Source organism: Lissotriton helveticus, chromosome 6, assembly GCF_964261635.1.
Source record: "Lissotriton helveticus chromosome 6, aLisHel1.1, whole genome shotgun sequence".
Taxonomy (NCBI): domain Eukaryota; kingdom Metazoa; phylum Chordata; class Amphibia; order Caudata; family Salamandridae; genus Lissotriton; species Lissotriton helveticus.
Genome location: NC_136067.1, coordinates 496,451,627 through 496,475,559, shown reverse-complemented (window position 1 = coordinate 496,475,559; position 23,933 = coordinate 496,451,627). Strand labels below are relative to the sequence as shown.

General features: G+C 43.2%; 1 protein-coding gene across 1 annotated transcript in view; it reads right to left on the bottom strand.

Annotated features, from left to right (window-relative positions):
* The window catches only part of LOC144762707 (elongin-A-like), a 586,446-nt gene that overhangs the window by 179,980 nt on the left and 382,533 nt on the right, over window positions 1-23,933 (bottom strand). Inside the window, exon 7 of the mRNA XM_078647949.1 lies at window positions 8,952-9,049. Within this exon, the coding sequence (XP_078504075.1) occupies window positions 8,952-9,049 (98 nt within the window). The remainder of the gene's footprint in view (window positions 1-8,951; window positions 9,050-23,933) is intronic.

Sequence of the window (23,933 nt, the reverse complement as noted above, 5' to 3'; positions counted from 1 at the left end):
TGAACGAGATGGCATACCAACATGCTTCTCAGTTGTTCATCACTTATGCATCTCAGTTTGCAGTTGATTTCGAGACAGTTACCTGATACCACCATGGTCCTATTTCTGTAGGCTACTGGAGTATTTTTTCTCTTAATGTAAATCATCATGTAGATTACAGTTTTTCTGCTAATAAATGGACAATACATTCCTAAAATGGCCTTGCCCTTACTTAGGTAAAGAAATAGCAAATGCATTCTTTTCACAGAGCATGTTGGGATCATTATGCTGTGAACATCACTGTATATCCTGTGCTGGATGGTGAGGTTTGGAAGAAGGCTCACTATCAAATTATAGGGCCAACTGAGTTCTTCAAGTCCTGTATGTTTAGGGCCATTAGATTCATGTGGCAGAAAACCACCACATTAAGCTGCAAGGTAGACTGAACAATGCGGCATAATGTGGAACATTTGTTTGATTGTATGACTCCATTAGTTTGTAAGTTTTACACATGGTGTACTGTCGGGACAAAAATGATCCCTCATTAGCACCAGTTTAACAACCGAATATATACACCATTCAGTTGACCAATTATCCTTGGCAAAGTGCCTTCCACTGCGTACGAACACATCTCCATGTTTTAGTACCTTTTGAATTTTGTATTAATATTTGCATAGTATGTGGCAGATAATGGATTATGTGGAAAAGAGACATCTATAATCCATGCTATTTTGAGTGAGTTATTCAACTGCAAAAGAGGGTTTGAAGTTCCACTGTGTTCCTGAACTAAATCTTGTGGGGCAGATTATTACCAGCAAACTCCTCCTGCACAGTGTAGCTCAGTTGGTTGTGTGCGGATTGCAGTCCAACTGGATTGCTAACTTGCATTGGAACATTAAGTCCTTGCACCAAGAAGTTAGAAATGTGGCTATTGGTGGGGGTTCTCTTAGATCGTTTCTGAGCGATCTGGAAGGAGATTCTAAAGTGTTATTTTTAGTGAGCACCATAGAGAAGCGGCATGCAAACTGTTGTTCCATAAGTACCTTGCGCTGCATCACCAGATACTTTTGGAAGCACACAAAAAATGTTAGCGGTCTGGCCTGGAGATGAGGACACCAATGGATACCAGATGGTATTTGAACATGTACAAAACTCTTGGAAAGATATTCTTGGAACAGTAAGCAAAGTCTTGAACGATCAAATAGCATTCTTTCTGGGGATAGCACATGAGCAGGACTCACAAGGTCTAGCTTGCTCACATGATAGGGGTTGATGCGGAAGGGTATTATATTTGTTACTGTGTCAGAAGGGAAGCAGCAGGAAGCTCCAGTCAGAGTCCAATGGGTTTGTATTTTGTGGCAGACTACAGCTTTGGAGAAACCGTTCATATGAACTTCACCAGCTGGGGATGCAATTCATCAAGGTTTGGTAACTGATGGTAGACTACATGAAGGATAAGCAAATTGAGAAACTGCCTGTCTCACCTTCAGGTGCTTAAGCTATTTGTTAATTTTTTGAGCAGGAGGTCAAGGAGAACAAACAGTATTGGTGGGCTCAACCACCCTCTTTGGGAACAGACCCAAGGACCACTGTGGAAAATTCATCCACAAGTGGGGAGGGAAGGTGGGGTTGGAGTGTGTTCCATTTGTGTTAGTCTCCTGTTTTATCAAGTTGTGCATTCATCATCTCTTACTGTAGATGTCAGGGGCATAGGCACACCTTTTAGTTAATGGGCATGCTTAGCATGGCACATCGTGGTTTAAGTGAGTGCGATGACACATTCACAATAATTATAGAGTGGCGTGATGGTATTCATGTTACTGGATGGGAGGTGTATTATGTGCTTGGTTTTGTCTCTAAAATGTTAAAGAAACAGAACATAAAATTAAAGGAGTCAGCAAAAACAGCAGCAAAAAACACTGCCAACGTGCAAGCAAACAAATTAACAAACATACTAAACGAAGGTGGTTAGGTGAAGTTAAATTAACATTTTAAATGAAAAAACAAATATAAAATTCACACTGTACATCGGGAAGCCAGACAACAACTCCAAACATGAAAATAAACAATGAGAACCTCTAAATCAAAAGAGTCAGATAGAAGGCATACAAGATTGCTGTGTCAATTCAGCATCAAGCTGCTTTCTAGGGATCTCTGTCTGTGCATCGGAGTGCCATTTGCTTCTTCATAAAGACAGCTATGGCAGAGAATGTACTGATCACCACCAATCGGGGTTTTATTTAAAGTTACTGGGAGAAAGGGTTTTAATACCAGGAACATCAACGAGAATACAGATCTGTGCATGGACAGGTTGGATTATCCATGAGATATCAACGTACAGCTTCTCGCAATATGCGCCCCATTCTGAAAAGTTGGTGTTAACCGTGAGCTACAGAAATGGCAGGTAAAGGGCCTTGTGCCCACAGTAACGAGTTTTAAAGCCGGGAATGGTTGGACTGAGGTGGATGTTGACTGGTCAGAAAGCAGTGTATCATAATGTTGTAAGGAACATATGTAGGGCTTAGCCTGGAGCATAACACATATGAAGGTTGCCAGTAGTTCAAGACGCGTCTGGAACCACCAGCTTGTCAGTCTAATTGGTGAAGAAATGGCCTAACTTCCAGAAGATTAGAAGAACCGAAACTTGGAAGCTATCAATGGACTAATAGGACATCAAGGATATCAATTCATTTCAGACAGTGCTTTAGAGCACTTCAAGAACAGTTCAAAATGAAGTGGCCCGTAAAGGAATATATTCTGTATCCATTTAAACAGGAGCTTTAATGTTGCTTAATGTCAAACTGGTCAGTCAGTGGATGAAAGGACAAACCCATGTGCAAAGTTTCACTAGTCACAAGGTAATTAGTTATAGTAATGGTCTCACAATAAAGTGAGTAAAAAAAAACAGTGGGTCAAATGCCTGACCGATCCCATCTCGTAAAGGTATTGCAGAGTGAGGTGTTTTGGATGTTCCTGTGCCATATCACCCTACTTGCTCCCCTGTGCAGTGACCAAGGAGTTGTATAGAAAGAAATGGCCTGGGGGCAAGCCTGCATACTTGAATACTGATTTGTATGGTAGTAGTCACCTAGGGTATGGATGCCAGCAGCATTCCAGGCAGTTAGCTCTGCCGACAAAGCGGTGAGCTGGCCACAGGGAGTGCTAAGTAGAGCCGGAGTCAGGGGGACACAGTCCATGTGAGATAGAGATTCCGTTGGAAGCAGTGGTGTGCCACCGCTGGATGCAAGGTGTCAGGTAGTGGCTCTCGTGTGCAAGAGTGGAACAGATGGAGGCTGTCTGATAGACGCCAAATGAGCATTGCCATTGCTGTGTCTGCAAGTTGCTAGCTACCCATTGAATTTGGGAGGCTAGGTAATATTGTTCAAAGTTAGGCACTCCAAGCCCACCCTGGTCTGTGGGTAGGTAAAGCTTCAAGAGTGCCACCCTGCAACGAGAGTTGTTCTATACGATTTCCCTTACTAGTTTTCCAAGGGGGTGAAATAAAGAAAATGGAATTTAGAGGGGAGATTAACAAAATAGAGAAGACGAGGGAGGAAGATAATTTTCAGGAGGGCCACGTGCCCTGCTACCGACAATGGCAACATCCACCATAAGGTAATTTGTGCCCATAAGGACATTATGGCCCGTGCAAGACTCCAATCAAACAGGCCCTCTGGGGGAATGATATACCAGAATGCCCAGGTACCGGAACATGGTTGGTTGCCAAGCCACGAAGGTCTAATTAACAGTGAGGTGTGGCTCCAGTATTGCAGGATCAAAAGGAAACCGGCAGGACTTAGCCCATTTGACCCTTAGGCCAGAAAGGTCAGCAAAGTGGTCAACTATTAGGGCGATAACATCAGGGAGTGAGTGCACATCTCCAAGGTAAATTAGCAGGTCGTCTGCGGGAGACAGAATGGAGTCTGTTGCCTAGTGGTATACCCCAATCCTCACTGCACTTGAGGAGTGGGAGTGCTAGTGGTTTCATCACGAGGGAGAGCAGTAGTGGGGAAAGTGAGCAGACCTGTCTGGTCCCCCTGTGTATTTGTACTGGTTACAAGATCAAAGAGCCTGTCTTTACTCTGGCCAATAGATAATATGATAGTAGCTTGAGTAGTTGTGGAAAGTGACCCCCAATTCCATAACGTGATAGCGTTTCAAACATGAAAGTCCATTTTAGAGATTCGAAAGCTTTGGCCTAATCTAGTACCAGCCTTTACGCCGGGGCCAGTGACCCTGAGCATATTTGAGAACATGGAAAAAGCGTTGCAGGTTTAAAGATTTATTGCTAGCTGGCACAAACCCGTGCCAGCCAGTCTGCTAGTTTTTTGGCCATCACTTTGTAGTCCGTGTTGAGCAGTGGCTAAGGGCCTCTAGGTGCCCAGGTCAGTGCAATCGTTGTCTGGCATAGGGAGGGAAATGAGCAGTGCTTCACAAAAGGAAGTGGGGAGACAGGAGGTCGATAAGGCTTCGTAATTGTGTGAAGGAAGGGAGCAAGAAGTGGGGTATAGGCTTTGTAAGAATCAGCAGGGAGGCCATCTGTGCCAGGCGTCGTGCCAGTAGCGAGAGTTTTGATCACTTCTTGTATTTCAAAGAGTGTGATATGGTCATCTAGTTCTGCATGTTGATCTGGTGTGATGCAGGGTAGGGGTATGGTTGAGAGGAAAGAGTCAAATGTCCAGCGATTTAACAGTGGAGTGGTATAGTGAGGTGTAATGGCTGATCAACTCACAATGTAGGTCATGTTGAGTGTAAAGCAGGTTAACAGTTGTAGAGCGTAGCACCACAATATGGTGTATACATTGATCTAAGGGTATCAGCCACGCCATCAATGAGCTGGACTTATCAGCAGTAGCATGAGTCCTAGCAGAGTTCACAGCAAAGTTCAGGCAGCATAGGCATTCCAGCATCGAGGCGTGTTTGTGCTGTGTCGCCTGTAGGCGGGTGGAGTTTGCCGGGTTCAATGCCATCTGAGTCTCGAGGTGGAGGAGCGTGAGCTTGATTTGGGATATGTTGTTGTCAAGTTGTTTGCGTATGTTCCAAGCAACCCCTAAGCAGTGGCCTCTAATGGCTACCTTGAACACATCACAGTAGATCAGTCTGGTTGTGGCTGACCCGCGTTTGCCCTAAAAATAATCACTGATGGCAGTGCGTAGTGAGGCACAAAAGGGGGGCTCTTCAAGTGCCGTTGTTTGCAAGCAACAGGTGGGAATGGCGGGGCCCGATGCGAGAGGGCTGCATATGAGTAGTGTTGGCAGCATTCTGCATTGAGCAGCGGGGCAGGGTCTCCTAAAATAAAGAAGTAAAATCAAGAAAAAAGGCGAGGGAAGCAAGGAAAAGCATTGAATACCACTAGGGCAGGGGGACAACATTTTCCCACCCAAACTGATGGACAATGTGCAACAGTTAGTGAAACAATAACAGAGAGGGATGCAAGGGGGAGATGTAGCGATCAAGGACAGCAAACCCAGTGCATTGAAAATGTATGTGTACCAGTCAGCAGTAAATGCATAGTTCTGCAGCCAGATGCCATCTTGCAACACAGCATCGACCACAGAATGACAGGAGCATACAATTAGGGAGAAAGGAGGCTGTGTGTGCACATGCCAGCTACGAAAATTGGGAGAAAAAAACAATTGGTATGTAAGATACAGAGTAATCTACATTGGTATAAAGTTCATAGACTATACATCAAACTGGTAGCTGTGGTTTGCGAATAGCAGCTCAAATGATGTCTTGGGCTGTCTGTGGGGTGACAACTGCATGGATCAATGAATCTTTCTCAGAGGGTAATGTGGCAAAAGAACCGTCATACATTGACGATCCTGTGGAGCCAGCATCAATACCCAAAGGTCGGTGGGTATCTCCTTTTGCTGCGGCCGATTGTAGGGCCTGTCTTCTTTCCTGTATTACCTGTTCTAGATGATGACCCGAAGGGTCTGGGAAGTCCTCGAATCAGCCAGCGACGCCCACTACAGGAGCCTCCATTGGAGCCACGAAGCGAAGAGGTAGCCTGCAGGGATTTGCAAGACAGCGCACGTCCCAATGCCTCCAGTAATTCCCAGGCATCTTTAGGTGATTCAAAGAAGCTGGTTTCCCATTCTGCTACAACATGTAAATGTGTGGGGAATTAGAGGGAGTATCGTAAGTCCAGTTGGCAAAGGTAACGCTTAACAGGCAAAAGGACATTTTGGTGACGCTACACGGGAAACATCCTTTACGATGCAACTTTTACCACGCAGTGCCTTTACAACGCAGGTTTTTCAACGCAAGTCATTACAACGAATTGCGCTGGGGGGTGCTCTAGGATAGGTAATAGTTTAATTTACTATCCAACACCTTCCCTACTACCCACGGGGACTGGAGTTGGAATAGTAAATTAAACTAATTACTATCCAGCACCCCCCAACGCAAGTCGTTGTAACGACTTGCGCTGAAAAACCTGCGTTGTAAAGGCATGCGTAGTAAAAGCATGCGCTGTAACAACGTACATCCATGCTACACTGCCACTGTGTAGTCCTGAAAGAACATGACTCGGGTGTTGTCGGTTGTCGACTACAACATCTTGGAGTTTGTGGGTTTCACGTAGAATGGCATCACTGTCTTTATAGTGAAGCAGACAAAACAGTGGTCTGGGATTGGAGCCAGGTGGGGTTTTCCATGCTGGGACACGGTGGGCCCATGCAATCAAGAAGAATTGTGATAGGGCAATCGTAGGGAAAAGGTCATGCAGCTAGCATTCAACATATTCCACAGCATTTTGCCCTTTAAATCCCTTTGGAAGGAACGCAACGCAAACATGGTTTCTGCGCTAACCCCTCGGCACCCTCTGACCTGCACTCCAGAACATGCACGCAGTTCACCAGCACCTGTATGGAGGACTCCATCTGCCTTGATTTTGGCTGTAGTTCGGCAATAGTTTGTTCCACATTGTGGACCTGATCATCTAACTTACGGTGGTCTGCATATAGCAGGGTGAGATCCGCTGGGTGAGATCCGCTGCCATGTTGTCTATTTCATTCTCTAAGGAAGCTCATGTGATGTCTAGGGTCATCTGGTTCTTTTCCACGGCAGCCAGCACAATGTCCTCTAAAGACAAGGTAAAGTCAGGATAATCATGATGGCGGGGTCGTTGGCTGGATTATGAGCAGTGGCAGGTGGACGCGTGGCAGCACCTTGTGCACCCGAGCCTAGGCGCCCCATGGCTGTGTAGTCTGATGAAGTGCAAGACTGAAAGAGGTTATAGACACTTGTGAAAGGGACCCCATTTTCCCGTGCCTGAAAGACAGCTCAGACGTCGCAGCACGAGCAGCCCAGCATAGACTGTGATGGGGTGTCATAGGGCCTGCTTGCTGGTGCATCTTGTCCCCCCCTCAGACACCTCAGCACGAGCAGCCCAGCATGTCTACCTATGCCCAATCAACAGTTTAGTGGCAGTGGCTCAGTATGTGGGAAGGGGGCAAGGCACAGGGTCAGAGGCACACATTCACAGGGTCAGAGGCACATGTTACAGTAAGTAACTGGGTCACAAGGATGTGTGGGCTGAGGAAATCCAGTCTCCAAGGACTCCCATTTAGGACGGGTTTTCAGCATACATCTAGGGTAGCTGCACAAGCCATTGCTGCTGGCTTGCTGCTCAGCTGCAGAATGCAGGTGTGCTAGCCCCCTGCAGAATGTGGCCGATTGTCGGCTAATCCATCATGTCAAAGTGTGTTTTTGTGGGTGTATGAGGCCAATCGTAGTGCCAGGAGAAAAGTGCTTTTTTGATGCGCTGTGCATCGGAGGGAGCAAGGGAGTGATCTCTGCCCCTTTCCATCAGTGGCAGCCTCGTGGGGGAGACAGGAGGATGTCCAAAATGTGGCTATGGCCAATGGACCAGGGCAAATGGATTAGAGCAGCACTCACCTTGTCCACGGTCTGTGCCTCCTGGTCCAGAGCACAATATTGATGGTGAGCAGATCTTCCCAGATCCCAGCTCCCACCTTCGTCGGCAGGCACCAGCAGCCAGACGGCCAGGCCAGGAGCTTGATGGGGATTAGGAGACTGCATTTAAGAGAGCCAGTAGGGCTGAGCCATCATGAGTGGAGGTATCCAAATGTGTGCAGCATAACTGTATCTCCAAGTGGCCGTTGCTCATTTCATGGAGGCTGCACGGGCAAGGATAGAAGGCCGGTCTGTCATAGCTGAAGCACAGGGCCCCACATGTAGCAACGGATGTGATGTCTCCACAGCGGAGACATACTCAACATCACCTTGGCTCCCGGTGTCAACGGCAATATCAGGTCAGCGGCTGCACTGCTAGGCCACAATGGCACTCACCGCGCCCCCAGAGTCAAACAAACAGCAACCCTGGCAGGTCACTGGGTTGGGTTTGCAGCTGTGGTAGTCTGGGCGTTGGATGGCTGGCGTCGGAATAATGGGAGGATAATGAGTGTTATGCATAGCCTCAATAGATTGCATCCGCCATCTTGGCTCGGCAAGCCACACAGCCCTTTCAAAATCTACTCATAATAGCTGCCAGTACAGAACACTTTTGCTCTCAACTTTTATTGGTATCTGCCCATATCAAGGATGTCAGGCTTGCTTGGGTTTACTTCTTGTTTCGAGCATGAACAGCCAGAAAACTACTAAACATCTATCAATTGTGTCTAAAAGGAGACCCTTCCTTCCAGCTAATCATTGTAAGAGCTCTGAGGGAGGGCACATTTTTGCTTTACACATGGATTTCAGAATACCACCTAGTAAATTTAATTTTGCTATGTGAAACTTTCTGTTTCAGGACATTTGAAGAACATGAACCTCAGCATGAAACTGTGTTGCGGTTACTACCATGTACCCTTTTAGAGCAACTTGCGGCTTGTTGACTAATTGCTTATTTAAAGGAACTGGCGCTGCAAACATGTTGGTGCTACAAAGTTATATTTAAAATAAAACATAGGAAACATCTAGCTATGATTTGGAAAAAGAATTACCGGATTGCATTCTTCTATTCTGTTCAACTGTTCTGGTGTACAACGTTCCAAGACAGGTTCCAGGATTTCAAACGGTACTCCTCCAACTTCATGCAATACTGAAAAGCAAGGCGGTGTATTTCAATATTGATTTTAGAGCCAGAATTCAAACATGGTTTTAAAAATGTCCATGAATAAGTTACAATGCTGTTATGTTCTCAACGTATGCAAAGTGATAAAAATAGTGTAAACTTTCCCCAACAGGCATGTCGCATACCATGAACCCAATCTGTAATTTGTTATCATTTGCATCACACATTTTAAAATGATAAATAGACCCCCTCTCACATTAGAGCATTACTTATATCAGATTTTTTTAAATTCCTACGTAAATTCGTCCTAAAGTATAATAATTCCTTTATTTTTCCAGCTCTTTGGTATGGTCATTCCACATATTCCTAGAGTGTGGCTAGCCAACATTTGCTACCACTTTGCCAAGTAGTTCTAAGTTTGTTACAATTTGTAGCAGAGTTTCTTAGTAGTATCATTAAACAGGAACTTGGAGACATCCTAGTAGCCTGGTGCTGCTGCCTACATTTGTGGTTCCTGATGGGACTTCTTGTCCCAGACTGCCTGCACCTGTGAAGAGGGGCTCGGACGGTTTTCCCCACGCCACGCTATATAGCACCCAACCTCCTACTGCGGGACGGGACGGTCCGTGCCAAGCTCAGGCTAAGGGCGGGCCTGTCCTGCACCCGTCAACACCAGAAAGAGCCGGGCAGCGCCACCCAACTTAGTTTCCTTTACTGTACTTTCGACATAGACGGTATGATCTGGTATCTCCTTTGGGCGGCATTGCGGTTTTTATTTGGAGGATATTCCTACCTTTGGCTATGTGTTGCTGTTGACTTAGTACCCACTAAATTCAAGAGGTGGAAGTGTCATTCTCGAGAAACCACTGGTTACCAGATATCTATGTGGACTCGGGACTTACCATTTTGGATTTATCCTTCAGCTCCTTCCAGTCTGCATGTGATTAAAAAAAAAAAAACTGTGATAGCTAAGAGGTTTTTGGTTTGCCTCTTGTGATATTTGACATTTGTTCAACTTAGTCGCGGGGGGGGGGGGTGGCGGGGGGGACAGTTGGTGGGGTGGAGGGGGAGTTGTGGTTTTGTATTTTTTGTATTCTGCATTTACTGGTCCTCTGTTTGTTGACCTTCCCAGTTTTGGACCAAGGCTCATTTTGTGTGTTACCCACGCTTGGGTACGTTGTATTGACTGAAGTTATTATCCCCTTAGGGGTCAAAGTGGGGGAAGGCTTGTACTAAGCGCGTGTTACAATCTATTAGAAACTGGTGCTTTTTTGGATCTGGCCCTTGATGCATTCTAAATGGTATAGTCTGTTAAGGACTTGCCTTTTCTTGAAATGTCCTCAAGAATTCTTCTTCTGGTTAAACTGGTACTTCCCCAGGGTAATACTTGCTGTTTTTCCTCTGAGCAGTTAATCTATCTTAAAGGGCCTCTCGTTTCTTCTGTGCAATGGGGGAAAAGGAAAGTCACTGATCACACAGTTGAAACAAAGAAAGCTAGGAAGCAAGCAAAACAGGAAACGGTACCCTAGATCAAATAGATGTTTTAATAGAGTTGGAGGGTGTCCTAAAAACTAAGGAATTAGGGAAAACTGACTTCTACAGCCAATAGTAAGGGATCTATTAAGTCCTATATGGTAAAATCAACTGGGCGAGATAGAGGGGGCAACATAACCGAGGCACAAGTCCATCAAGCCAGTACCTCTGTCCCCCTCCCCCTAGTGATCCAGTGAATTCATCTGCTCAACAAGGAGCCCATGAAGGTCCTGCTAATTCACCAGGTATACTAACGGTTGTGTGTGTAAATACATTTCAAATCCTGGGGACTCTGGAGAATGATTAAATGTGCCTTGCCATCTCACTCATAGCACAACCTACGCACAATTGTGCAAATCAGTCTTAATACCCTCATGGTAGAGAGGAGGTAGGGGCCCAATTACATTTTTTGGGAGTCAGGGGGCTACAAAATGGTGTGGCTTCACTTTCTCAATTATTGTCAGAAAAAGTGGAGAAGCCTGAACTGTTGCTGTAAACCATAGTAAGAAAGGGAAGAACAACATCTACTGTCATTCAGAGATCATAGCTTCTGCAGTGCCCCACTTGGGCCAGACCAGGATATAGAGAAGTCAACTCCCTGGACAAACGATCTTTAAGACAGAGGGCCCCTCTCTATCTGTGCCAAATTCCGAACTTATCCTTGGGCAAGCTTAGAGTCAGGAGTATTTCCCTCAACAAGCCATGACTTCTGCATTTAGGCTTCCCACAAGGGGGCCCTCCAGTATGGCTGGAATTAGCCTAAACTCTCGGAGTCCATATGATACTCCTCTCAGGAACCCCCCAAATTTACAACAGACGAAGGGTAACAGGGCCCTCTATTCAGCAAGTCGAGAAGTATTTCTGATCAATGCCCCCAAACTTGTGATAGGTGCTCTTGAAAGAGATGAAGCCTTAACAAATATATTTATTAATTGGCTTTGACATGTGCACAATTGCAGGTCTGTGGTCAGGGAGGACATAGCGGCGGGGACAAGAAATAGGAACACAAAATAATCAAGACATGAGTCAATTACACCTATAATGCTGATATCTCATTCACATCTAGGAAGGGGTGCAATTTGAGTAGAATGATGCCTGATTGACTTGACATCCTAGGATTACTTAGCCATCCAAAATAAAATGGAAGATCTTACCAGCGGGCATCACCTTATCCATGGAGTTGCCAAAACACAAATTATACATTCTACTCTGCTTTAACAGCTCTGAACTGGAAACCATACCCTCAATCATCGGTTTCGTTTTAGAAGTGTAAAAGAACAACTACTTTCCTGCACCCAAAGCTACACCTTTTTCAAGATCTTATTCAACTCCCTTGTGAATTTCCAATTGCTTCAACTCAGGGGTAACAACATCTAAGTGTAAACGTAAAAAAGGGAAAACATGCCTCTTGCGGATGACAGATCATGATGCAGTTTAAAGTTTATAATGAAGTGTACTGATGACAAAGGGAATCCCTGTGAGACGTGGCCATTGCTTAATTTGTAAAATAAATAAAGACCAATATTTTTCTTAGTTGGGCACCACCGTGGTGACCTACTGCAACAGTACTGCCCCCACGCCATCTTTAGCACTGCCGCTACTACCCCTTACAAAAGCTGTCTGCAGCCAATGCAGTTCATTGCATTCATGATCCCATTCCCTTGCAGTGACTGCTAACTCTCTGCATCAGTGCTCAGCATTCGCCATACATAGCAGTTTTGGATGAAAGATAACAGACATGTTTATACCTGCTACTTTGTGTGGGTAAAAGGGGGCTTAGGGAGCATCTCCACAGGAATAAGATGTAGCCACATTAGACTATTATATAAGAAAATTTGTTGCAAACAGATATTAGAAACAGTACAATACAAGTCACTTAAAAAAAAAAAAAAACTGCGGTAGCCAGGAATGCATAGAAACATGCAGAAAGAGTCTAGCTTTTCTCCAAGGAGTGCCATAAAAACATGTGCTCTCTGCTTTTCATTGTAAACTAGAAAAATAGAGTAAAAGAAAGAAAAGCAACCCTCAGTAGAAAGAAAAGCAACCCTCAGTTTTTGTTGCAAAACAGCTGCTTCTATTATGCTATGTGACCTGACCTACCTTTCACCTCGGCAGCAGGAACTGTGACATCGGAACTCGACCCCAATAACTGATATTAGTCAATTCTGGCATATATTATAATGATATTGCAAATCACAGTGAAGTTGAAGAACTGTAATCTTCAATCTCAGGGGTCTCACTAATACAAAGAACTGAAATATGAAAAGACATCTTTATTAAACTTAATTAAGTGAGACTACGTCACACAGGAGCCTTTGCAACTGAATGAGGCAGTCTAAAGAGTACAAGACACAGAGGCCTTTTATATGCTTAGGGTTACAAACTCAGCACAAAAGTAAGGGGCAGTCCTAGCTTTTGCAAGCATGAAAAATACCTAATATGGACATACAAGATCTGCAAAATATTAGCCAATAGGAAAACATTCAGAACAAGGCATCATGTAACCAGAACGTCCCCCTTAAGTGTGATTCTGCCCAACCCATAAGTCAATAAACTACAGCACCTATAGGTCAATCAGTAATGGCAGAACATGTCTGTATGCAGTTAGGCCAGCTGGTGTCTGAGATTGGTTTTCAAAGCAAGGACAGAGGGGGGTTTTCAACACGTTGCAGTCCAAAGGGCAGAGACACTTCATGAATAGAGCAGCCTGTGTAAAGGCAACACATATTGATGACAAATGTAAGATGGAGTCAAAATTAAAGAACCTCAGCCCCTCCTTTTGCCATTACACAGGCAAATTCTAATTCATTGCTAGGTGAGCATTCTACTCATTTTATAAAAACAAGAATATGTAAGCTATCAGCAGGAATACAAAGAGAACAAAGCATTTAACATTTAGATAGCAGAAGGAAGTAATGACCACTATTACAAACAGGTTTATCATTTTTTTCACAACCCTAGGTAAAAGCAAATCCTAAAATTATTTTGCAAACATTTTCAGGGCTCCTAGTTATTTCAGCGACTATTGACGATGCCAGTAAAACAATAAGAATCAGTCTCCAAACACCCATTCTATGCAATCGCACGGGAAATACCCAGAGTCCGTCGAAGCCTCTCTGGCAGGCTTCTATTGTCCATCAAATCTGCTTCTGTTTTCTTCCGCATGGGCCTCTTCATTCAGGCCTTTCATGAAAATGGTGTTTCTCAGAATCCGTTTGAGTGCCCTCCTGGCAAACACTCACAGCTCACTTAAAAGTCTCAATGTCTCAATGCAGTGCACCAATATTTCCTGTGCTGCAGGCACTACAGATATTGTGCTCTTCGTTAGTCATGGGCACAGATCATCTCATGCAGACCCAAGTACTATTAATCGGGAAAGAGCAACAGACTTTCACACTCAGCAACACTTTCAGGCTCCAACACTCATTTCAGTGTCAGAGGATGCTCGGGCTGCTCTTTCATTTAATCATAGGTACCACAATGTAGTGCCTTTTGCCAATCCTGGATCCTCCGGTGCACTGTCTTTCCATTGGAGCAAAGAAAAGGGGGTGTGTGGCCAAAACTCAGGCCAAGGGGCTCAAGGGACTGCACTCTGTCAGAGGTTACCAGCACATGGACAGGTGGAAAACTGAAGCCTCAAAAACAACAAGAATCCTTCTCTTTCTCTCTTTTGCACTGAAATTCTGGTTCTGTGATGTCCAATGCCGTCTGATGGAGCAAGTGCGATGCTTTAGAGATACCATTGATGGAGCGCTGGAGATCGCTGTCCAGTCTTGCTACTTTTATGGGTGCTGGGACTTTTCATCTATAGCTGTCACTGATGGGATTGTGGGTGAGTTCCGCAGGTTATTATGACTTAATCCCGCAGAACCTAGTGACGTAGGAAATGTGACAGTTATTGGTTTCCTTCAATTAAGTACAAAAACAGTTAATTGTATAACAAGGGGACTGCAAGCAGGTGGCCTGCAATCTTTAAAGGAGTGGCCATACGTCATGGGACATTTCTGGTCTAGAATACACTGTCATTCTCAAAGGCAATACAAAGACAAAGGCAGTAGGCAAAACAGTGCCTCTAGCCTCTTCAATTGGTTTCCATATGAGAGCATATCCTCTACAATCTAAGGGTAGATAGCTACATGGGAATTCTATCTGAATGGATGTCCTCACACATAGTGGCATCGTCTAATGGGGTAAACACATTTTTTTCTCTCAATGATTACATATAGGTGTTCCCTAATTCCTTATCTACAACATCTCAAACGAGAAATCGCATAATACATATTATCAGGGACATGTAGATACCTCCCTTTAATAATTGTACATCAGGTGGACTATGCAATACAAAAGCTAATGATCAAAATGTGGAAACAAAAAACAAGAACTAGAGAGTCCTGGTATTTCCATCATTTAGAACATATCTAATCCACCAAAAATTAAAGCAGCAGAAAAAAGGAACTAAAAACCAAATTACAATAGGCATTGAATTTGTCATATTCAAAAAAACGTGAGGTATCTCCTATTGAGGTGGAAGTCTCCTATTGAGGTGGAAAACTTATCTTAATATAGTATTGAGTCAGTTAAACAGTCTATCACTACCCTGACGGTCAGACTGGAAAACATCAAAGTAGGCCTAAAGAAAATTCTTGAAAACCAGTCTGGTCATACAAAAGGAATAAATGAGCTGACTGGTGAAAAGAATATGGAAAAGGGAAATGTGAGTAGGACACAGCTAAAATCCCCAATAACTAGGCACAATGCGACATCAATCAGGGGAGAAGCGACAAAAGAAAAATCTATAGGAAGAACAAGAAATTACTCGGGTAATAGTCAAGTTTGTGACATAATACCAAGAGTATGGGTGATGCACAAAAAGTCAAAATAGTTCACAAATGTTAGCTCTACCGTTGGCCGCTACACCATATACGGTAATCTCAGCTAATGTTCCAGTTCCTTTTTCAGGGAAAAAAATGAAAAGTTTAGGTCACCTTTAGCAAGAGCCACAAATCTATCATTTCATCCTTAGGTCCAATCAAGGAAACATACATCTAGGGCTGCCTGTTCCTTAAGAGAAGAGGACAGTATTGTGACTAATTGCAGGTGACACACTTTGATCCTGTATATCTGTTATTTTACTTCAATACTATATAGCCAAATTTGACATACACTGGTGAAGTGTTGTCTGACTTGTTCACAGCATGAAAAATCATATCTGTGAAATTTATTATCAGCGCAAAATCACCCAACTGTTGTGCAGAGATATACATCTTCATGTAGAACCCTTCACAACACAGGTGAACTTGTAATAGTATCTAAAGCAGCAACATAAAACAAAACCATGCATAAAATAAAAAAAAACACACATGCCAAGCCATCAGATATACGCGCTGTATATCAAGCACAAAAAGCATAGACAAAGTACAATAGCATATGTAAATAAGCGGTGACACACATCACCATTGCATGCACTTTATGCACTGTGAACCTGCAGCCCAAAACCCAATATTCAGGCCTGCTTAACTTGTCAGGCTTAAAATCCTCACCCTCCTTTTGACAGCAGATCACCAGTTAGTGGAGATTTGGCTGTCAAACACAACTTACTGTGTCGCTTCTGACACACAGGATCAGCAGAAACAATTCATAAAAGGATAAAATGCAAAAATATGTAAAAACGCACAAACATTTCTTTTCAAAAGAAGTCATAATAAAAAAACACATCTTTTTCAACATACTACTGACACTGCACATAACACACAAAATATCAACTGTAACCAACCATCTTTTGAAAACATGCTAAACCACCTTAATTTTGACTTCCCAAAAACTCTTTCACAGACACTCTGCGTGTCCCGTGCGCCAACACCCTTTGAGGCCCTGCTTTTCCAAGCAACGATTTCTCCATCTGTTTACACTTATTCCTAACTCCCAACTCACTGACCTTAAGGTCAAAATCTGCCTTGCGGGCTCCTCAGCCCTCTCCCTCTTCCTCACTCTAAGGCTGAAAAAGACAAAAAACCTTCCCAACTCTTTCTAACCTGCAATAATCAACCCTAGTTAAAAACACATGATATATATATATTACTCCTGTTAGGGGCTACAATTTATTTCTATACTTAGATTATTAAAACAGTTACTGTGAATAATTTGCAGAACATAATAACTCACATACCAGTTTTTAGAACAAATGCTTGTTTGCAATGGTACTCATTTCATCAACCTTAAATGGATGAAGGTCTCAGTTAGGTCCAGCCAAAGTTAAAACCTTCCACCCTGATATTAAACTCAAACCTCTGCACCAAACACATTGGCTCACTGAGCCATTCAAAAGCAAACCCAAATGGGAACAACCTGCAAATTTTTATTATACCTAAATGTATGCATTTACTGAAGCCTAAAGCACTTTAAAGCTATTGTAAATGGCAAAAATGCCCAAATTTTACCCAAATTCGACTTTAATATTTGGGGCACTTAAAAATAAAGATCCTACAATTGCATTACTTATTAATTATCCTCAGAATGTTCTTTACAAATTGCAGAGATTGGACATTAGACATATCTCATGCAAATCCTGAGAAAAATTAGTTTTTCACGCCTGCGGTAAGTGAAATTCTATATGCTAATATCCTCATTATGCAGTATAACATACCTTAAATTAAATTATAATGCTAGGAGGTCACAGTATAAGTATTAAGCTTCATGAATAGTAAAAAACGAATTTTGTAGCACTTCTTTTTAATAATTATTTTGCTTAATTAATAATTATTTTTAATAAACCCAATCATTTTTGATAATTCCACATATTAATGTTCTGTAATTCCTCGAATCTGACTTCATTTTCTTTTTTTTTTTGCTCTGTGCCACGTAGGCCTGCAAAGGTAGCCTGGCGAACAAGGTGGCCTAGCCTCCCCTGTTCATGTACACATTAACCAGGTTTACTCTGAAATAAACTGCAAGAAACTGACCTCTTCACCTGAAACTGACCTCACAAAGCCAATTTCCCTGATTGATCTTTATCTGAGATTGCCAATCAATGTTCAAGACATCGTTAACTTTTTAGTTTCCTTGCATATGCCTTATCTTGTTTCAGCATCTGTTACTGTTTTTTTTTTAATGTTTCTTCATTACATGGGTTAATTATTATTTAGCAACAGAGCCAAGAATATGCTTACAGAAATGCTTAAAGAAAGCAAAACCCTTAATTGAAATGTCTTCCTATAATACAAAATAATGAACATTAGTTTTGGAACCTTTTTAAAACATTCTGAAATGCAAAGTTTCACCCGTGCAACTGAGGGCAAAGTCCTGGCTGAATAAATATTCCTGTTTATTTAGCTTGTCTCTCAATGTTTGTAACATGAGCACGGTGGCTGTCTATTTAAAACTAAAACTAAGACATTTCAAGTTTCAAAATGCGTGTGCAATACAGCAAGGTCCAATGTATTCAGATGATATGTTTGCCTGTTAATATCTAATACAATGTATCTAAGGAAAATGCTGTAAGTTTATTTATTTTTTTGCAAAACACCCAATTTCGTTTTTGGGGGCTTTTTTATTCCTAGTGAATGTGAATTTAAATTTCAGTTTTTAAGCATTTAGACATTTTGCTTAATAGACTGAAAACATCAAGAAAAACCACGAACAGACATTGAGCTCATTTCAGACAAACAGAAAGGGGTCAAACACTCAGGACACACAATACGGCGCGCTTTAGCCATTTATTTCGTGAATAGCGCCATCGTTATTCACTTACAGAAATTGTACTAATGGGAAAACCACATAGACATTTAAACACACATTTAACCCACAAACCAATACTCAGAACAGAAACAAAGGACAGCCCACAGACTGTACTTAAACCAAACCATTTGTAAATACTAGTTGTAAGTCATATTTACAAGAAGCGCTTCTCAATTGTGTTCCAAAAGACTGCAAAAACAGCCCAACAGACTGATGTATATCCAAGAAGCGAAAATACACTCAATTTGCTAGCTTTGGCTAGCAGAACACCAAAAATCCCTCTGCATATCTTCATTCATAAAATTGCACAGAACAAAGGATCCTTGTATGTATTATGTCCATATTTTAATTCCCTGGGGATACAGAATCACCAAGGAAGAAATATGTTTGTATACCTAAACCTATTTAGGTATTCCTTCTAGGAGAGCCGGCTAATTAATTTCACATCACACTATGGTACCTTCCAAATAAAGCAACACATTCTTCTATGTGAGCTTTGAAAACAGGCATGCCAAAAATACTGCAGAATATACAAGTATTATAATCAAAGTAGTGCTTAATGTACTTTTCGTACGTGCACCGTTCAACAAAACCAAATAGAGAATAATCTCCTCATTACCTGTCTACACAAATTGCAATTCGCATATACAAACCTATACGATTCCAAAGTTGGCCAACACAAATTCCAAAATTCCAAAGCTACAGTAAGCGTTACTAAACTACCTTACTTTTACCAATCAAAAGGTTTGTCCAAATTCTAACTGCCAAGTTCTAAATGACCAAACGGTCCTTTTGTAGAATACTCACGCCAAAAAGGTTCTCAGTCAGGAGTGACATCATGTGGAGGATCAAAATCAGGAAGATCAGAAATATACTGGGCTGCAGAGACAAAGACTCCCCAGAATCTCCGTGCACAGAGTACTTTCGTAGTAGAATCCTGTCATGTCCTCCACAGTAGATTTCAGTCTCCTGACAAGATCACTACTTCAGAAAGTCACTTCTCTGATGAAGCCCACGTTGGCCGCGCCATTTGAAGAACTATAATCTTCAATCTCAAGGGTCTCACTAATACAAAGAACTTGGCACAGAAGCTGAAATATGAAAAGACATCTTTATTAAACTTAAGTGAGACTACGTCACACAGGAGCCTTTGCAACTGAATGAGGCAGTCTAAAGAGTACAAAACACAGAGGCCTTTTATATGCTTAGGGTTACAAACTCAGCACAAACGTAAGGGGCAGTCCTAGCTTTTGCAAGCATGCAAAATACCCAATATGGACATACAAGATCTGCAAAATATTAGCCAATAGGAAAACATTCAGAACAAAGCATCAAGTAACCAGAACGTCCCCCTTAAGTGTGTTTCTGCCCAACCCACAAGTCAATAAACTACAGCACCTATAGGTCAATCAGTAATGGCAGAACATGTCTGTAGGCAGTTAGGCCAGCTGGTGTCTGAGATTGGTTTTCAAAGCAAGGACAGAGGGGGGTTTTCAACACGTTGCAGTCCAAAGGGCAGAGACACTTCATGAATAGAGCAGCCTGTGTAAAGGCAACACAAATTGATGACAAATGTAAGATGAAGTCAAAATTAAAGAACCTCAAAGTTACATACCATACAAAGGAACGAGTCCTAAGTATATGAAACTTTAGAAGGTTATGGAAATAAAACCTCTAGTGCACAACACATTAAAAACCTGCTAAATATTTGTTGCAAACAGATTCTAGAAACATTTCAATACAAGTCAGTAAAATAAAAAAAAGAAAACAACAACACTAGCTTGGAATGTGTAGAAACATGCAGAAAGATTCTAGTTTTTCGCTAAGGAGTGCAAAAAAAGACCGCTGCTGAAGCAAGATGGCGACCGTGTGAAGCAGTCGTAGGTGGCTCTCGAGGGGATGACACGATTGAATTAATTAAACCACCGCTACTTCATAATGACGTGCTCCCAAGTTGGAAACTGCGGCGCTAGTGCTTGGATAGAAGTAGAATATACTGTACCCGGGCTGAAGGGCTGGGTCGCGGGGAGGGTGGGGATGGCGGTGAAGCTGATCGTTGGGTGCAGAGGCTTCAAGCAGGCGCTGGCCCGCTCCTCGAAGTGGAGCAGGGTGTGCAGTGTTGTAGCAGCTGTCAGCAATATGCCCACAAAGTCCGGCATGAAAGGAACTGTGACTCTCCAGACTGGCCTCCAGGATTCTTGCGGAGAGACTCGGCAGAGATAGAGACAGCTCCCGTTGCACTCCATGTACGCAGGCAGAAAGCCCAGGCAGAGAATCTCCCAGACGGGAAGGGGGGTGGGGTGCGGGCTCACAGCTCCAGCCACCTCGTACCACAGGGTCAGTCATCAACCTGCTCAGGGGCTCTGGCACACAAGGATCCGATCAGCCAAGTGAGCAAGCAGGGACTGCGGTAGGAGGGAGTGGACAGAGCAGGAAACTAACTGGTAAGCCGGTGGTGGGCCCAGAGGAGGAGGGGGAGCAGGGAGCCTCCTGAAAGCGAGACATTGCACCAACATTCAACAGGGCATAAGGAGCGCATCAAGGAAACAGTGCCACTGGAAGAGAAAACTCAGGGAACTGTGCCAGAAGTATGTATCTAAGTCAATCCAGGTATAGGAGAAGCTGGCGCAGGCACTACTTGGCAGGATAAGGGGGCCCTTGGGGGTCTTGAGCTCTTACAGAAGGAATTAAACCAACTAGTGACTCAATTTATCCAAGAAGACCTAGAAAACAAGGGGAAGACCCAGGGAAGTGCAGAAAAAGGTACCAACAAAATCCTGAATGACACCTTATAGGGCAAGATTTAAGGGTAACGGCAAGAGACCCTCCAGGGCCCGTAAGGGCTCACAGATTACCAGGGGAGAGGGATATTGATTCAGAAGCTAACTATTTTTATTCCCTATCGGACGCCACCTGGTCAGGTCTGGGATCAGACACTGGGTCTAATGCAGAATCAAGTGAGGAGGATAGTGCAAGGGGCAAGTGGAGGCACACGAGGCACAACTTATTGATATCCAATGGAAGCTAGAAGACAGCAAAAAACGCCAAAGAAGAAATACCTTACAATTTCTTGGTATCCCGGAAGGAAAGGAAGGATCAGACGTACGAGTATTTATGGCTCAGCTGCTGCAAAAATCCTTCCCAGAACTGGAAGGATGGAACTGGCCCCATGAAATACAAAGGGCACATCGAGTGCCATTTAACATACACCAGCCAGCTCGCCCAGATGCCAAACCATGGGCACTCTTGGCTTATTTTGGTAACTATCTATTAAGGCAAAGTGTGTTCGAGAAGGCCAGACCAGATGCACAATGTGCGGCAGATGGGTATTCCTTCTTCACCAGGCCAGACTTCTGCCATATCACAGTGGAACAACGATGGCGTCGTCGCCAAATGATTACTCAGTTCCAGGAGAAGGGCGCACAGGCCTTCCTATTTAACCCGGCCCGCTGAAAGTAGTGTGGAAGGACCTGGGTTAGTCTCTTCACGTCCGAGATCAAGGCAGGGGTCTATGATCCGGACTTCTCCGACTTACTTTCTTTGTGTAGAAACCCTTGGAACTAGCTGGGAATACTTTAGTTGCCTCCTTCTGGTTTTCTGGCTGGTCTAGACTTTCCGTTTTATTCAAATATGATTTAGAATAAGGTGGAGGTATTTAATAATAGCTAAAAGAAGATTAAGAAATGAAGGCTTAGGGGCGGGGTTTAAAACTCACTAATTTGTATTTCATATGTCACCCTAGGGATAGCACCATCAATCATCACCCACAGACCTAGCTAGGTCTGTTGCTTCACAACACAGGGAGGAGGGGGTGGGGGAGGGAGGTGGTGGGAGGGGGTGATTTGGGAAATGGAGAGGGGGAAATAAAAAAATTCAGGAAAGCAGACCACTGCTGTAAAATAAAGAGGTGGGTTTGAGGTCATTTGAAGGAATGGTCTAAGAGGCAATGTAGGCACAAAGGAAATGGTAGGGATGGGTAGGTTGACTATCTGTACTGAAAATATAGGGGAGCTGAACGATCGCGGGAGAGGAAGGACAGGAGCAGTATTGCAAACATTAGGTGCATACATTATATGTCAAGAAGAAACTCATATAGGCTATACCCAAGTAATCTGTTCATCACAAACTTCTAACACCAGAGGGGTGCAATTCGCGTGTCCAACCGGCTGCCACCTATTAAACAAATGCTATCGGATAAATGGGGTAGGTGGGCAATTGCCCTAATCCCAAGTGATTTTGCATTATGCACTATTTATGGATCAAATCTAGATGATGCAGACTTGCTGCCAGAATTGGAAATTGAGCTTGCTTCCTGGCCATCTCCCCTCATCTGTGGTGATTTTAATATTCATATTGACGCAAATGGTATGGCCACGGAAGGATATCAGGCGAGGAAGCCACAGGTTTTCCAAGCCTTACAGGCGCTGGTGGATAGTCATGGGCTAGTAGATATGTGGTAGATATGTATCTAGGGTATACCTATTTTTCATGTTCGGCAGGAAATATGTCAGGCTAGATTACTTTTATGTCTCTACCTCTCTTATAGAAGGAGCATAGATTAGGAAGCTACCTAAGGTTCTCTCAGACGATAATCCTTTGGTACTAGATATAGATGCCCCGGGGCATGCAAGAGCAGCCACAAAATTGACGTTTAATAGAAAGCTATTAACTACCGAAGGTTTTGTTGAACATATTAGGGGATGGGCCACGCAGTTTTAGGATATCAATAGGTACAGCACTTAAAGAGAAAATGTATGGGACGCGTTTAAGGCAGGGCTCAGGGGGGAAATAATCAGCTTTGTGGGGTTCCATAGGAATAAACAGTGAGTGGAAATACTGGCACTTACGAAGGAGCGGAGTAATTAAGAGGAAGAGCATATGATAGCTATAGCGCAAAACCAGACTCCGCTGCAATCAAATCTTGAGTTAAAAGTAATCAGAACTAAGACTGAAATTAATGGGGTGATTAATAAAATAGCTGCTGAAAGGTTCCAAACCTGTATGCAGGACAGTAATGGATATGGAGAAATGATGGGAAAACATCTGGCACTTTGTGTAAAACAAAGGGTAGTCGCAAATAACATCTCAAGGTTAAAAGGGAAGGACGGCAAAATAGCCACTTAAGTTTAAAAATATTTGCTGACTTTTATCAGGATCTATATCGCTCTATGCTCAGTGCCCCAATATTAGGAGATGCAAGAATGGGAGGACTGCCTCCAATGATCCAGGAGCTAGAAGTGGACATCACAATGGAGGAAGTTAACAAGGCACTGCTGTTGATGGCTTCAGGGAAGGCAGCAGTCCCTGATCAAATACCGATGGAGATTATAAAGTTCTTCATAGAGAATTAGCTCCTCTTTTATTAGACCTGTTTTTAGCCTTACAACAGAAGGGAATCCCACCCCAATCCTGGCAGGAGACCAATACAGTTATATTCTTGAAGAAGGGAAAGGTAGCAGAAGATCCAGCCTCTTATAGGCCAATTTCTTTGATAAATTCTGACACAAAACTCTATTCTAAGATCTTAGAGCTCAGGCTATCAAAGATAATTGCCTCTCTAGTAAGTCCATGGCAACATGGCTTCATCCCGGGCAGAGGAACTACAGACCATATCCAAAGTGTAATCTCATTATTTAATATAGCG